This window comes from Nymphaea colorata, chromosome 12, assembly GCF_008831285.2.
Source record: "Nymphaea colorata isolate Beijing-Zhang1983 chromosome 12, ASM883128v2, whole genome shotgun sequence".
Lineage (NCBI taxonomy): Eukaryota > Viridiplantae > Streptophyta > Magnoliopsida > Nymphaeales > Nymphaeaceae > Nymphaea > Nymphaea colorata.
The window spans coordinates 22,728,083-22,743,463 of record NC_045149.1 but is presented as its reverse complement, the minus strand read 5'-3'; the positions used below and the strand labels follow the sequence as shown (position 1 = coordinate 22,743,463).

At 38.1% G+C, this 15,381-nt stretch overlaps 2 protein-coding genes across 3 annotated transcripts in view; one reads left to right on the top strand and one right to left on the bottom strand.

Annotated features, from left to right (window-relative positions):
* Window positions 1-9,992, top strand: part of LOC116265767 (uncharacterized) — a 63,253-nt gene extending 53,261 nt beyond the window's left edge. For both annotated transcript variants that reach the window (XM_031646653.2, XM_031646652.2), the window contains 7 exons: window positions 7,770-7,857; window positions 7,943-8,002; window positions 8,069-8,249; window positions 8,644-8,789; window positions 8,953-9,023; window positions 9,330-9,486; window positions 9,603-9,992. In XM_031646653.2, the coding sequence (XP_031502513.1) occupies window positions 7,770-7,857; window positions 7,943-8,002; window positions 8,069-8,249; window positions 8,644-8,789; window positions 8,953-9,023; window positions 9,330-9,486; window positions 9,603-9,767 (868 nt within the window). In that variant the 3' untranslated portion in view covers window positions 9,768-9,992. The remainder of the gene's footprint in view (window positions 1-7,769; window positions 7,858-7,942; window positions 8,003-8,068; window positions 8,250-8,643; window positions 8,790-8,952; window positions 9,024-9,329; window positions 9,487-9,602) is intronic.
* A 1,878-nt stretch (window positions 9,993-11,870) lies between these two features.
* On the bottom strand, window positions 11,871-14,801 carry LOC116266219 (uncharacterized). The gene is made up of 3 exons (XM_031647339.1): window positions 14,549-14,801; window positions 14,140-14,469; window positions 11,871-12,351 (listed from the first exon to the last, which is right to left on the bottom strand). The coding sequence occupies exons 1-3, from the start codon at window positions 14,621-14,623 to the stop codon at window positions 12,292-12,294; spliced, it is 465 nt and encodes a 154-aa protein (XP_031503199.1). The 5' UTR covers window positions 14,624-14,801; the 3' UTR covers window positions 11,871-12,291.
* Between the last annotated feature and the right edge of the window lie 580 nt (window positions 14,802-15,381).

Below are 15,381 nucleotides of genomic sequence, written 5' to 3'. Positions count from 1 at the left end.
CCAAATGCAATAGTAGGGAGCCATCAAGCCTCAGCCATCACTTCCTCCTGAGTCATTGCTAAGTTCTCAACACCATCCTTAACTTCCTCTCCCTCTAACCCCTCTTATCTCTTGTGTAGAGATGGGCCAAGCCTTCTCAATCCACAACCCTTGCTTGTGTTTTGGTTGTAGTGATCGCATAGCCTTGGCGAGTTGTTGTTAGCAATGTTGTCACTAGCGTAGCGTATCGTGTATCGGTCGGGCCGACCTATACGCCGTATCGTAAATGTATCGTAACGTATCGCAAAATTAATTTTTTATTTTTTTAAAAATAATAAAAAAATCTTAAAAAATTCCAAAAAATCATAAATATTCCAAAACAAATCCGAAAAAACAAGTAAAAATCAGAAAAAATCAAGAAAAATGTATTTAAAGGAACATTCATCATTCATGTATATGATTATGAAGTATGAACTATGAAGTATGAACTATAAACAACACATTCCAAAATAAGAAATCAAACATTCAAAATAACATAATAAGCAGTTGAAGAGAATTCGATGGCAAAAGTGAGTTATTCCTTACCTTCTTGGTGTTAGAAATCAAAAAACCCTCTTTCTCCAAGCTTCCCACCGTCCCGAGACTCCCCACAACAAGAAATAAAGCTTCTTCACCGGCAAATCTTGATGCAAATGGAGAAAATCTCTCCCTCCCACGTCTCTTGCAGTGTTTAGAAACAATAGAAGAGAGAGAGAGGAGCGTAGGTTTTAAAAAAAGACGCAAAAAGGGGGCCGTCGGGCCCCTTTTTCATTTACCCCGTATCGTACGATACGGGGGTGTATCGCCCGTATCGTACGATACGGGCGATAGGCACGCGTATCGTGCGTATAACATGTATTGTATCGATTTTGTTGATACGGACGATACGTATCGTACGATACGCGTCTGTATCGTATGATTTCCGTATCGTACGATACAGATAACATTGGTTGTTAGTGTGACGAGAATGTTGTCACTCTCAAACATTATTGCCTCCAATGACAGCTGATCCACAAGATTCTCATGGGATTGGTGGCGGCTGGGCATCGGGCCAGCCCACAGCTCGAAACTTGAGCCCGGCCAGTTAAAATAAAAAAATATTTTTAAAAGTATAAAATAAAATTTTACTAATGTAAATTATATTTTTAACAATAAAATATATATCATTAAAATAAAATTAATATTAAAAAATATATCAGGCCCCGTCGGGCCAACTCGAGCTGACCTGGTTTTTTTAGGCCGGGTACCAGGTACCGGTCGGTACCTGGCCCGATGCCCAACCTTATTGGGAACGTGATTTACAAAGAGGTGAGATCTTTGAAAGTCAATGATGGCATTGTCTTGGTCCATGGTCTGATCCTTTTGGCCTAATGCCAAGGCCATGCAAGTGGCAATTCTGTGTGGCCAAGGCTTAGACAGGTCTTTCAATGGTGGTCCCCTTTGCTATTCCACTTGGTAGGGCTACTTGACCAAGTCAAACACTATTTAATTTGGTTGTTCCTTGATCCCTGTCTAGGCTACGGCTGTGGCAAATGTATGTGCATGGGCTAGGTACTCGAGGCAACACCCATTAGCTAGCCATCTTGCAGTTTGATCATGCACCCGAGTCCTCATACACGTTGCCTTTCCAGTTTCCACCCTTACCCAACTTTGTAGCAGTGAATCTGTTCATCATGCTATTGCTATTCCTTATATGTGAGAGAACTAGAAGAATTGGGAACTTGTGCCTACATATGCACTGAGCTGGGGTTCGTGTCCAACGAAGCTGTGTATATCCTAGCCATGGTGCATGAGAACCAATAGATGAGGTGGAGATCTTGGAGGGTACTAGAGGGAATACAATCCTAGATTGTGCCACTAATTTATGATTGTGGGTGCAGGTTTGACTCTTTTTGGAACTTTGATGTGTTTGGCTTGCATGTTTCTGTGTGTTGCGTCTCTCTCTCTCTCTCTCTCTCTCTTGTATATTAACTAAGCAGAGATCAGGTTTTCTCACAGTTATGGGAAGTACAAGTTTTTTTGCATTAAAAATTACGTATACAATTTTTTTTCTGTACATATTTTGCAAAGTAATGCTTGATGTAATGATTGATTCTATGTTATTTTATTAAAGGTGTCACAATTTGGATACTCCATAGTGTCTTTTTGTACATCTTTGAAGAAGGAAAAAAAAAAGGAATCAGCTCGTTTCAGGTTAGCCAAGCCAAGAGCAGGTCTAGCTCAAGACTTGTGCTGCTCAGTCTTTGTAAAGCAGAAGCTGTGTTTTACAGCCTTTATATTGTTTATTGAATGAGTATTACTCTTCTTCACTTGGCCTTAGTGCCTTTTTGGTATTATATGTATTCTTTGTGACTGTTATAGTCACTTTTCACATGGTATCAGAGCCATTGGGCTGATTCTCAAAGCTTGTTAAAGGCTGCTGCTGAGATTTTATGTTGCTGGTTTGATTGAAGAGATTCTTTGCTGGAGGATATAATTTCTTGAAGGCCTTTTTGCTGCGGTTGCTCACCAACTGTTTGGTGAAATTTCTAGAAGAGTTTTTTCTTGACTTCCTTGGAGATTATTGTTTCAAGTATTGCTCTCATGGAAGACTCCAAAGTTTCAATTGAAGGAGGAAGCTATTATGCTCCATACAAGCTTGACGGAACCAATTATACACTATGGGCAAAATGTTTGGAAATGCATATCAAAGGAAAATATTTATGGGGCTTCATAAGAGGTACGTCTATCCCTCCCACTCTCAAGTTGACCAAAATAGAAAATGGGATTGAAAAACAACTAGATGGAGTGGAAAGACAAAATGCTATGAATGAATATTACAAAAAATTAGACGATTGGGAAGCTAAAAATTCTAGGATTAAAGAATGGATTTATGGAAGTATTGAACCTAGAATTGCCCAAAATCTTATGTATTATGAAAAGGCTAGTGAAGTTTGGGAATATCTTAAGGGAATGTTCACCCAAAAAGATATGGCCCGAAAGTATCTTTTGATTCAAAAGGCCCAAAGTATCAAGCAAGGAGAGAAAAATGTTAGAGAATTTTTCATGGAAATCTCTAGTGTATGGAATGAGTTAGATCAACTAAGTCCCGAACTAGGGTTGGACTGCAAATGCCATGAGATTAGAAGAAATGAAATAGATGAATTTCGGTTTTTTCAATTCCTTCAAGGGCTACGGCCCGAATTTGAACAAATAAGGTCAGCCCTTCTTTCTTCATCCTCTCCTCCACTCATTCATGAACTTCTTACAAAGCTAAGTGGAGAGGAAACTAGAATGAAATTATCCAAAGAAATGGATAAAGATAGTGTTCTTGTCTCAAAACAAGAAGAAGAAAGAGCCTTAGCCGCCTCTAGACCTGGAAACAACATCAAGTCTTTTAGACCTCCTCACTTTAAGAATCAAATTAGAGGAGAATATAAAGTTATTTGCCACTTTTGTCATGAACCGGGTCACATAAGACCTAGTTGCCCAAAGTTGAACAACAATGAAGGACAATCGCGGAATCTTGGAGGAAATTTTCTCAAAGGAGGAACTTCATATCCACAAGGAGGGCAACACAACCGGGGAATTTCATTTCCTCAAGGTGGACATTACAACATTAGACAATTTGATCAAAGAAAGGCCGCAAATGTCACAAATGAAGGATGTGATCTATCATCTATATCCACAACGTTGAATCAAATCATGACAGCCCTTCAACCCATGATCAAGGAGTCAAATTCCGGAGCACTAGCAACAACGGCATCCATCTCCAACACTCCTGGTATGTTTTCTTGGCTTTTAGATTCTGGTGCATCTTTTCATATGACACCAAATATATCATCTTTGACCAAATTTGAAAGAACAAGAAAAGAATCAAATGTTGTTACCGCCGATGGAACTTCTTTAAGTGTTAAAGGGATTGGGAATTTTGAAAAAGAATTTGGAAAACAAAAATTTTTTGTTCCAAAAGTTAGTTATGTTCCTAAACTTAATCTTAACTTACTTTCTGTGTCACAAATCTCAGATCTTGGATTTGATGTTGTTTTCTCATCAAATAAATGTTTGGTGCAGGATCACCAAACCGGGAGATTGATTGGGGAAGGTTTTAGAAAAGGGGACCTTTACTACATGGACAATTTATGCATCCCCAAAGAAAAGTTTTGTCACTATGTTGAAAATGTGGACATCAATGTTTGGCACCAAAGATTAGGTCATCCAAATGTTAGAAAATTGTCTATGATGAACCCTACCAAGAATATTTGTATTGAAAATTTTAAATGTAATGATTGTATACATGGAAAAATGAAATCTTTATCTTTTGGAGAAAGGAACTTCTTCTCTTCTTTGCCTTTTGAGCTTGTTCATTCCGATGTATGGGGACCCTCTCCTATCATGTCAAAAGGAGGGCTATCATATTATGTGATCTTTGTTGATGACTTCACTAGGTATTGTTGGATATATTTCCTAAAATATAAATCCGAAGTTTTTGAGATATTCAAAAATTTTCACATGTTAGTACAAACACAATTCAATGCTAAATTAAAAATTTTAAGGACTGATTCCGGAGGTGAATACATTTCAAATGAGTTCGAAAGATATTTGAAAAACTATGGGATAGTCCACCAAAAATCTTGTCCAAGAACACCTCAACAAAATGGACTTTCAGAAAGAAAACATAGGCACATAATTGAAACAACAAGAACCCTTCTTATTTCCAAAAATGTGCCTAAAAACTTTTGGGCTGAAACCGCACTTGCCTCTGTTTATCTTATAAACAGAATGCCTTCAAAAGTTTTACATAATACCACTCCGTTTGAAAAATTATTCAAGTATGAACCCGATTTCAATAGACTTCGTATTTTTGGATGCAAATGTTTTGTTCTTAATGACAAGGCTGATAAGCTAAGTTCAAAAGTTATTGAATGTGCTTTTATTGGTTATTCTGAAACCCAAAAAGGCTACAAATGTTATGACTCAATTAAAGACAAGATCATTGTCTCAAGGAATGTAAGGTTTTGTGAAGATGAAAATGGTTTTAAAAATTGTGGGGAGTCACAACACAATAATGATTATTCCTTTTTATTTAAGTTCCTTTCTCAATGTGATGATGAAATGCATGATGGTGATGATAGCAACACTGGTGGTAATGATAGTAGAATGGCCAAGGATATAATCACTTATCATAGAAGAAACCGGCAACAAGAAGTTGGTGAAGAAGAACATCATGAGACCATTGATCTCCAACCAACTCAAAGTGGAGAAAACCTTAGGAGATCCACTAGAAATGTAAGACAACCCAATAGGTTTGTGTCTTATGAAACTTTTACTCCATCTCATAGAGCTAGAATTAATGCCATTCACTCTCACTTTGAACCTTCTACTTTTAATGAAGCATCCAAATATATTGAGTGGAAGAATGCCATGTTAGAAGAATTGGATGCCTTGAGAAAAGCCCAAACTTGGGAAATACAAGATTTACCTATAGGGAAAAAGACTATTGGATGCAAGTGGGTATACAAGGTGAAAACTAAAAGTGATGGATCCCTAGAAAGGTATAAAGCAAGGCTTGTTGCCAAAGGTTACACTCAAGAATATGGTATTGACTATGAGGAAACATTTGCCCCTGTAGCTAGAATGACTACTGTTAGGACCCTTATTGCTTTAGCATCTGCTAAAAACTGGAATATCTATCAAATGGATGTTAAAAATGCCTTTTTAAATGGGGATCTTATGGAAGAGGTTTATATGGAAGTACCACCAGGGTTGTCTGTTCCTCAAAGGAAAGTTCTTAGACTTAAGAAGGCTCTTTATGGCCTCAAACAAGCTCCTAAAGCTTGGTTTGACCGTTTTAATTCTGTTATTTCTGATTATGGGTTTCATTCTTGCTTAACTGACACTGCCTTGTTTGTTAAGTATACTACTGCAGGTATCATAATTCTTCTACTGTATGTTGATGATATGATCATTACAGGTAGTGATAAGGAAGGTATTAAAGAATGTAAGAAATTACTATAAGAAACTTTTGAAATGAAAGATTTAGGTTTTCTAACGTACTTCTTGGGTATTGAGGTTGCATACTCTACTAGAGGATATTTTTTGTCACAAACTAAGTTTGCTGCAGAGATCATTGCTAAATCAGGCATAACAGATGATAAGGTCACAGAAACTCCTGAAGCAGTAGGAAGCAAGATGAAGATTGATGATGGAGTTCCACTTGCCAATCCCACTCCTTACCGACAACTTGTGGGATCCTTGATGTACCTTAGCATCACTCGGCCTGACATTGCTCATGCAGTTCATACTGTGAGTCAATTTCAACATGCTCCATCAACCGTTCATATGGGAGCTGTTCTTCGTATCATCAGATATATTAAGGGAACAATAAACAAGGGAGTATTTATGTCTTCCTCTTCCTCCTTGAACTTGATTGCTTATACTGATGCTGATTGGGGAGGAGATCCTAATGATAGACACTCAACTACTGGATTTTGTGTTTTTCTAGGCGAATCACTCATCTCATGGAAATGCAAAAAGCAACAGAAAGTCTCACTATCCTCTACTGAAGCTGAATATCGAGCCATGGCTTCTACAACTATGGAAATTGTCTGGCTTCGCCAAATGCTCCTTGATATGGGAATAAAGATAGAAGAACCCACTGATTTATGCTGCGACAACAAGAGTTCTATCTACATTGCCAAGAATCAAACATTCCATGAACGAACAAAGCATATAGAAATGGACTGTCACTATGTTCGTGAAGAATTTTTGAAGAAGACTATCAAACTTCCATATGTCTCCTCCGAGTTCCAGCTGGCTGATTTCTTCACAAAGCCTCTATGTTCTCCCAGATTCAACTTTCTTTTAGATAAACTTTCGGTGATAGCACCGTAAGTTTAAGGGGGGGTGTTAAGAAATATGATTTCTTATTGTTGTTATCTCTTAATTAGGTATTATCTTAGTTAAGAGCTAGTTTAGGATTAGTTAGGAATTAGTTTAGGATTTAGTTTATTTCTTTCTTTTCTCTTTATTTTTTATTTTTTATTTTTTTATTTTTTTATTATTTCTGCCAAACTAGCCGTTGGCAGTTCCAACAGCTCTATTAAGAGCTGTTGGAACTAGCCCAACGGCTAGTTTAGCTCATCTCTTCTTATTCTCTCTTATAAATATCCTTGTAACAGTCTTTGTAAAGCAGAAGCTGTGTTTTACAGCCTTTATATTGTTTATTGAATGAGTATTACTCTTCTTCACTTGGCCTTAGTGCCTTTTTGGTATTATATGTATTCTTTGTGACTGTTATAGTCACTTTTCACAGTAATGATTGATTCTATGTTATTTTATTAAAGGTGTCACAATTTGGATACTCCATAGTGTCTTTTTGTACATCTTTGAAGAAGGAAAAAAAAAAGGAATCAGCTCGTTTCAGGTTAGCCAAGCCAAGAGCAGGTCTAGCTCAAGACTTGTGCTGCTCAGTCAACCTGTGTTTGAGCAGCAAACTCTAGCTCAGCTCGAACTCCTTTCTTGACTTGTCTCATACTCAGCATGTCTGCATCCCTATTTTGCCCCTCACTGGACTTGTTCTGCGCTTTTTCTAGAAATTCTGACAAACTTGGGCTTAACTAAGCTGTTGTCCAGCTCTAATATAGCGATCGTGTATGTGAGAACTGTACCTTTTGGTATAAAAGATTAAGGAAAATCAATTGGGCTAGCTGCATCCAATATCTGAGATATATTGTGTCCTATCCTGATAAACTATAATGTTCGGCTTTCAGATTAAGGTCTTCGATGCAAGGATTTCTTGATGCTTTTGATCCAAATCTTGCAGCAACTCCTGAAGGCATATTTACTTCGAAAGATGAAGTAAGTTTTAGTGCTCATACTACCTTTTTTTTTTATTTTTCTTATGAATGGAATTGTATGTCTTCTGAAACTTTGTTATTCCAAGGACATTGAATTTGAATGCGTGCCAACATCTCTCATGGATCAAGTGAATGATTTTCTAAATGTAAGTACATTTTTTCTCTTTTCTTGCTTTAGGATATTTCCTGTCTCATCTATGAATAACTCTCAGGATGCAAGGGGCGATCTTAGGATGTCTATGGCAAATGATGAGATGACCCTAAAGAATGAGGATCTTGCAGTTCAGCAATCTGATCAGATGCTATCAGCTCCTGGGCATCCTAAAGATAAAACTTTCAATTTCCAGAAGAAGGCTACTCTGGAAAAAATGATTGGTCCAAACTCACTTGCAGGTTTCTACTTTGACGACTTTTCCAAACTTACTTGGTCTGAGAATAAATGCATTCTTCCTTTTCCCTAAAAATGATGGCTGTATTTTACTATTCTTACTCCTATCAAAAAAGAACTCTTTTACTTTCCTTTTCTTATTCCTACTCAAAAACACCTCTTCTTCATGGAGATATCGGTGCTTGTGAGTTCCATTTGTTTTACTGTTTGAAAATGGTAACATGACCTTTTAGAATTAGAACCTGGCAACAATTTTATCATGTTGTATGCTATGCTGGAGTAACCAACTGAACATAAAGTGGTGGACTAGAAGGTGATAATTTTCATGTCATATGGGTATCGGATTGCTTTTATTTATTACATCTTCCAATAAAGATGAATATTCTCTTGTGTATGTAGAAATTGAAGAGGAAGATCATCTGTACACGATGATGCTACTGGGCAGAAACACTGATTTGCTAAAAGATGGTCGGCAAGAACTTATAGTCATTGCTTCATTGCTTGATCGTATACCAAATCTTGCTGGTTTAGCACGAACATGTGAGGTATATTATGCTCCTGCATAATCACCATGGCTGCAATTTGCAAATGTCGTTTGGAGTTACTTTGTTAGCTTGACTTCTCATTGCAATTTCCTACTTGCTTCCTGCAATTAGATGCATAATTTATCCAAGTTCTAGCTTCTTACGTGCAATAATGATCTGTTAGGTGTTTAAGGCTGCTGCCTTGGCTATTGCAGACAAAAGTGTTATGCAAGACAAACAGTTTCAGTTAATCAGGTGAAGCATTGATTTATTGATTTAGCACTGAAAGTACATTCTACCTGCATTCATTCCTCCAGATCAAAAGTTTCTTTTTGAGCCAAAAGTTATCTGTCTACATTATGTACCTTTCTATTTTGTCGATTCTCATTGCAGACTTCTATTCTCTGTTCCTAGTGTACTCTCCATGTCTTTTTTAGTATATCACCATATATATCACCTTTGTGTTGTGAGAGTTCCCTCCTTAGCACATATTTGCTCGTATTGCTTAGCCTCCTTAGCACATATTTGCTCGTATTGCTTAGACAAGTGGTCTATCTTTAGTGTGACAGCTGAGAAGTGGGTTCCAGTCCTTGAGGTTCCAGTATGCAGCATAAAACCTTTTCTGGAGAAGAAAAAGAGAGATGGATTCTGCCTAGTGGGTTTGGAGCAGACAGCAAATAGTGTGCCACTCGATCAATACTCCTTCCCAAGGAAAACGGTAATATCTTAACAAGCTATAAGTAATCGGGCTTTAGTTCAAGGCTTTCCGGGGATTCTTATTGCCTTAGCCTGTACCCACTTACAATGTTTACTACGCCTGAACCCTTTTCCCAGGTTTTGGTGCTTGGACGTGAAAAGGAGGGTATCCCTGTGGATATCATACACATTCTGGATGCGTGCGTGGAGATCCCGCAGCTGGGGGTTGTCAGATCTCTCAACGTTCATGTTAGTGGTGCTATTGCCATATGGGAGTATACCCGGCAGGAAAGATCAAAATAGCTGCTGGCCTGTGTCGTTAATGACATTTATTTGGTAATTATAAGCCACTGTGAGAACCTAAAATTGTGTGAGTTCATTGTTCTGTAATTCTTTATTATACTTGATCGGAAGATCTACGGTGTCTGACTTAATAAGACGGATGATTGTCCTTGTCAGTGGCAAAAGTGTTTTGTGCAGTGGTGTAACTGGTGTTGCCCATTCTTTACCTGAAATCTGTTGAAAATCCTTGTGGTTCTTAGATATCACTGCCGGGTTTTGTTCGTTCGTCTGTGGCAGGTTGGATTTTTATTGGTAAAGTACTCGGTTCTCAGGAAATTGCTTCCACGTATCAATCAAATGCACGCACAAAGGATTCTGTCTTATGTACCATAATTAGTGTTGAACTAGTTGTATATGATAAATAAATAGGGGATTCTCCAGCATAAAGCCATTCATCCTTCCGATGGACAGAGCGCAAGGGCGTCACATTGTTTAATGGAGGGTGCAATGAGGCACCATTTTACCATGTTTCAGTGGGGAGTGTATGGTGGAGATAGACATCTCAGGCATTCATCTACTTGCTTTCTAACAAGAAAAGGATCCGAAAAACTGACCTGTCATATGGGCTAAATTTTCCTCCCTTATATTCAGATCGAAACTTTGTTTTGACCGTTAATAATTTTGAAACTTGTGGAGTTAGACACCTGTGGGCTGTTTGGGAGATTGTTCTGTTTAAGGTGGATTGACCATTACACCCAAAACACACCGCCTACCCTTACCCCCTCAAAAAAAAAATAAAGACAGATAATTTGACGAATATTCTACCTCTTTTGTTGAGAAAATAGTTCCCAAAAAAATTATTTCATCATGAAATGTGATTTCTGGATGAAGTTGCTTGAACAACTTCATTTGTGATGCATGTTTTAGCAACAGTAATGCTTCTAACATCAAAAACTATTCTGGAACCATAATATCCCTCTTATTTCCTATAATACCTTCTCAGCCACTGCCAAAGGTGGTTAATAAGAAAAAGCATAGGCTTTTTAGAAAATATGTTCCAAAAGACTATTTTGTACCAAGAAAAGTGTCGTGATCATGGTTGTTGCCTGTAGGTCCAATCATCAAATGTTTGATATGGTATTTTTGGAACAAGTGCTCTAGGAACACATTGTTCTTGCAGAACGCTCTCTAAGAGAATCTGCACGGAGTTATAGTCACACAAATCATAACTTTTGTGTCCAAGAGGGTTTGAAAGCCTTGATGTACTTGAAAAGGCTCACAATTAACACTGTGACAAGCCTTCGACAGGCAAGGTGGAATGAATTTTTGAATGGATGTGGTTGTCAAACCGTCTGTTTTCACTATTAACAGCAATGGCACCATAGCTCTTAGTCTCATGTTGCAGGCAAGGGAAGCCACAAGCACTTGCACTTTTGGGGGATTAGTCCTAGAGGGTGACAGGCAGCATCTGGTGAGAGTGTCCCTCTTTTTATCCACAGATTTATTCATTGCTGGAATCCATCCATAATGACACATCCCACAGCTCAAATGAAAGATGAAACTAGAAACCCACAAATTAAAATTAGAATTGGCTCAATTTGCAGAGTTAGAAGCCTTTGTGCAATTTGCTTTCCCAATATACAGAGGTACTGAGAGTCAATTGGCAAGACATTAATCATTATGGGAGTTGGGCGCCCAAGTAATCCCATTCATCCCCTCTTACAGTGGATAAACGGGCAATTAGTAATCCGAAATGCAGCAATCAAACTGCAGCCATAGAGTATTCAGCTGATGAACTGATCTTTTAAATGGTGAAAATACACAGTCACTTTTGCAGAAGTTTTTTAGGCCAAATATTGTTGAATGCGCTAAATCTGGAGACTGTAGATGTGATCTATATATCTTGCTAAATCTACGTTGTGTTGAAACTAAAATCAGAACCTGGTTCTTCCTACACGTTGATTGACAATATACGTGGTCCAACAGGATCTTGTTCGTTTCTAAAAGGAAGCACATAACCTTTCACAAACTGTAAAAGATTACATAGGTTGAGAAGATCAATCACACCAGCGAAATGCTTCCAGATGGATGGAAGCGAATCTGATTATTTAAGGAACACGACTTTGTACACCACCTTCAGTTTACCCACGAATGAATTTTATACGAGATGGAACATTTGTACAGTTAAGACTTCTTAAAGCCTGAACTGATAAACCAACTGCTGGTTGTTGAACCATAAGCACGGCTATAATCTCTTAGCTTATGCTTCATATTTCTAATAGTCTTTGATTCCATGCACATGATATACATATAGGAAATTACTCGCTCTCACTTCTCAGTTTCACGGCCGCAAGCATATCACCAAATGTAGTCCAATCCATGGATGTCATGTCTTCTGTCGTGCGACATGGTTGAGTTTTATCTGCGGAGGATCATTTAAGAAGAACCACGAACAGGTGCTTCAATGAACAATATTCATCTTCTTTAACCACGAACAGGTGCTTCAATGAACAATATTCATCTTCTTTAACCACGAACAGGTGCTTCAATGAACAATATTCATCTTCTTTAGAGAGGTGAGCATCTTTCTAAGGCGCCTCTTCCCCTGCAATCATGCATAAAAGGCAAACCCAATAAACTCATGTTAAGATGACCCGTTTGTCACGAATTCTTTTAAAAATCATATATAGGTTTTGTTTATAAACAATATCAAGTTCTACCATCAACTAGAATCAATCTATTGTTGCAACGAACAAGAGCAGTAAACCAAATACAACAAGGAAATGCTACAAAATAAAAAAATTTAAAAAAAAAAAGAGTAAAAGAACTTTTCTAGTAAGTTGTTGACTCTTGCCTAAGTAAAAAGCAATAAAAAGCTGACCAAGCGAAGACTGACCTTGCCGAAACCCCTGATGCATAGCTAGAATAGGGCTGGCATTAAATTGCAGAACCAACTTTGTACAGGACATGACATTCCATCTTAAACTCAAAAAAAAAATCCAAACAGCTCATATCACATAAACCGGATTTCCTTATCCAAAGCTGGTCATGTACGCCGTATTTCGTGCATTAGCACTATTAGTGACTAAAATGCTTTTATTTAAATAAAAAACAAAATAAATAAATAAATTAACTCAAAACAACATTTTTTTAACAATTTCAAAAATATGCCATTATTTTTCATTTTACATATGCACATTTTTTGGTGGACCGAGCAGGGCACGCCTCACAACAGGCACATGCCCCATGTGCCTCTAATTTAGGGACGAATGAAAGCAAGACTTTCCCTTGTTTCGAGGGACACCGCTCATGTCCAAATTGAAAGGCACCAACAATTCTATGGGCCAAAAGGCTTCCTTGGTTGAGAAAGGGTCGCTTCATTAATGAGCAAACAAAATTAATTATTCAGCTGCACCGCACCCATCCACTGAATGGGTGAAGGCTGTTTGAATGGACAAAATATTTAAATACCTACAATGACTTGGGTACGTTTTTCTGTAATTTTTTTATTTTTACAGGTAAATAACTCCAAGCTCAAGAACACCAACCAAATATCATGAATGTGTATAAATTAATTTCAGTTGATCGCAAACTCTCTTGGCAATCCTTTTTAGTGAGTTGGAAACTTTTCAGGATTTTCCTTTTAGAAGATGTTATCGACATGCAAAGTGCAAAGATTTGAGTTGGTCCATCGCGAATAGGCAGTTAAACCACGTTGGCACATTTTCTAAAAGATTGGAACAGTTCTGGAGTTTTAATTTAGATAACAAACTCATGGAAGTTGCTGCAGGAAGACCTAACAACTTAGATAAAATAGCGAATGAGATGAAACAAACTTTATTTTTATGATAAACTGAACTCACAAGGCAGGAGTCGTTGTTCCCAACTAATGTTATTAAAATATAAGCATGTTGGCTGTGGGAAATGGGGAGATGGGTTTAGAAATATTCACGAAATTGGACGGCGTATTCTCCAAAAGATCACAGAAAAAATTGAAAAGGAGATACTGATGTTTAATCCCGCATAAACTGTGTGAGGAAATCAAGATCTTATAAAACATGACTAAGTTCATAAATCCTCGCGGTTTTTCTGGAAAGGAACCGCGTACTCTGATGATCACTGAAAATTTTCCTGTCACCTCCTTTATACCTTAAAAAGGAAATTCTATTTTTATTTATAATCGAAGAAATGAACCTAAACTTCTGAAATGTAAGTAATACTGCAACTCAATAAGAATTCATATATGAAGAGGAAACAATAACTTTCCACGTAATTAGAATGCACGGGAATATGAAACCCTTTCCGAGGAAATCAATTCCTGAATGGAATTCAATAATCATGAAAACAGGAATGCAAAAGAAGAGCAGAAGCAAAACTGTCAGGATGTAACGACCTGATCATGCCGCTGCGGCTCATTAGGAAGGTGCAATCGTGGGGGAGACCTCTGAGATTGATGCGGAGGTGGTGGTGATAATGGTTGGCTGGCAGCAGACGTCCTCAGATGCCGGCAGTAGCGGAGGAGCTCTTGCCTTCTGTTGTATCCGCCACCGCCATCACCACCACCACCACCAGCAGCAGTGCCTGCAGTTTGAACCCTGATCCCTTGACGATGCCGGTGGCGCCGTCTCCGTCCAGTCGGCCTGCAAGCGTCTGCGTTATGCGATCCCCAGGGCTTAACTACATAGAGAGTCACCAGCACGGACGGCTCCCTGTAACATGCACCCTGAAATTTCAAGCAGTAAAGCGTTAACCAATATGCAGAGTGGGAGAGACAGAAAGATACAGAAACAGATAGTGAATACCTTCTTTCCTTGTTCTTCGCTTTTTGCAAGCCTCTGAAGCATCTTGGACAGGCAACTACAGACTGGCGATTTCATCTATATAACCGCTACCAGCAGCGGCTTGAATTTGGTGGCTTTCTGTTGATCGAACACCCAACTGTTCAAAATGATTCGAATCGTTTCTTTCCTTTTCACCTAATGACCGATCAACAGAATGCAGCCACTGCAACTCATTGTTGGCTTCGATGAGATCAAAAGGTCGAAGCAAGGCATATAATTGAGGGGACAACTGCTTTCGAACAAAAAGAAAAAGGACAGTATGATCGTTCAAAATATTAACCGTCAAAACTCGACGACAAAGGCCTGGACATCCGCACCGTCCATTCTAGTGATCATCGGCCATAATTAAGTGGACAACGATGATATCACCGGTAGCTTTTTGGTCGGTGAGCGCAATGGCCAGCAAGCGATTCAGATGGTTCAGCTAACATGTTTACGATTACTATCAAACACCATATGTTTTCTTTCGAGTTACTTTCATGCGTAACAATATTAATTCTTTTACTATCAAAATTTCAGTATTGTAAGCGCGCTTAAATTTTAGATGATTAAAAGACCACATTTAAAACCTAAGAAAATTATATTTCCTTTTTTTTTATTTTTCTTTCAGTTTTGTATTTTAAAAAGATTAACGACCAAGATGGTTCTTCTGGGGTTATGCACTTAAAAGGTCATGTAAGTACCAAGTTTTCCACCATATCAGATATTTATTTATATGTACATGACCCTTAACCCATGAGGAATTTTGTTAGTCATTGATTTTTCTAAGATGGAAGGTGAGAGAAAATTTAAGA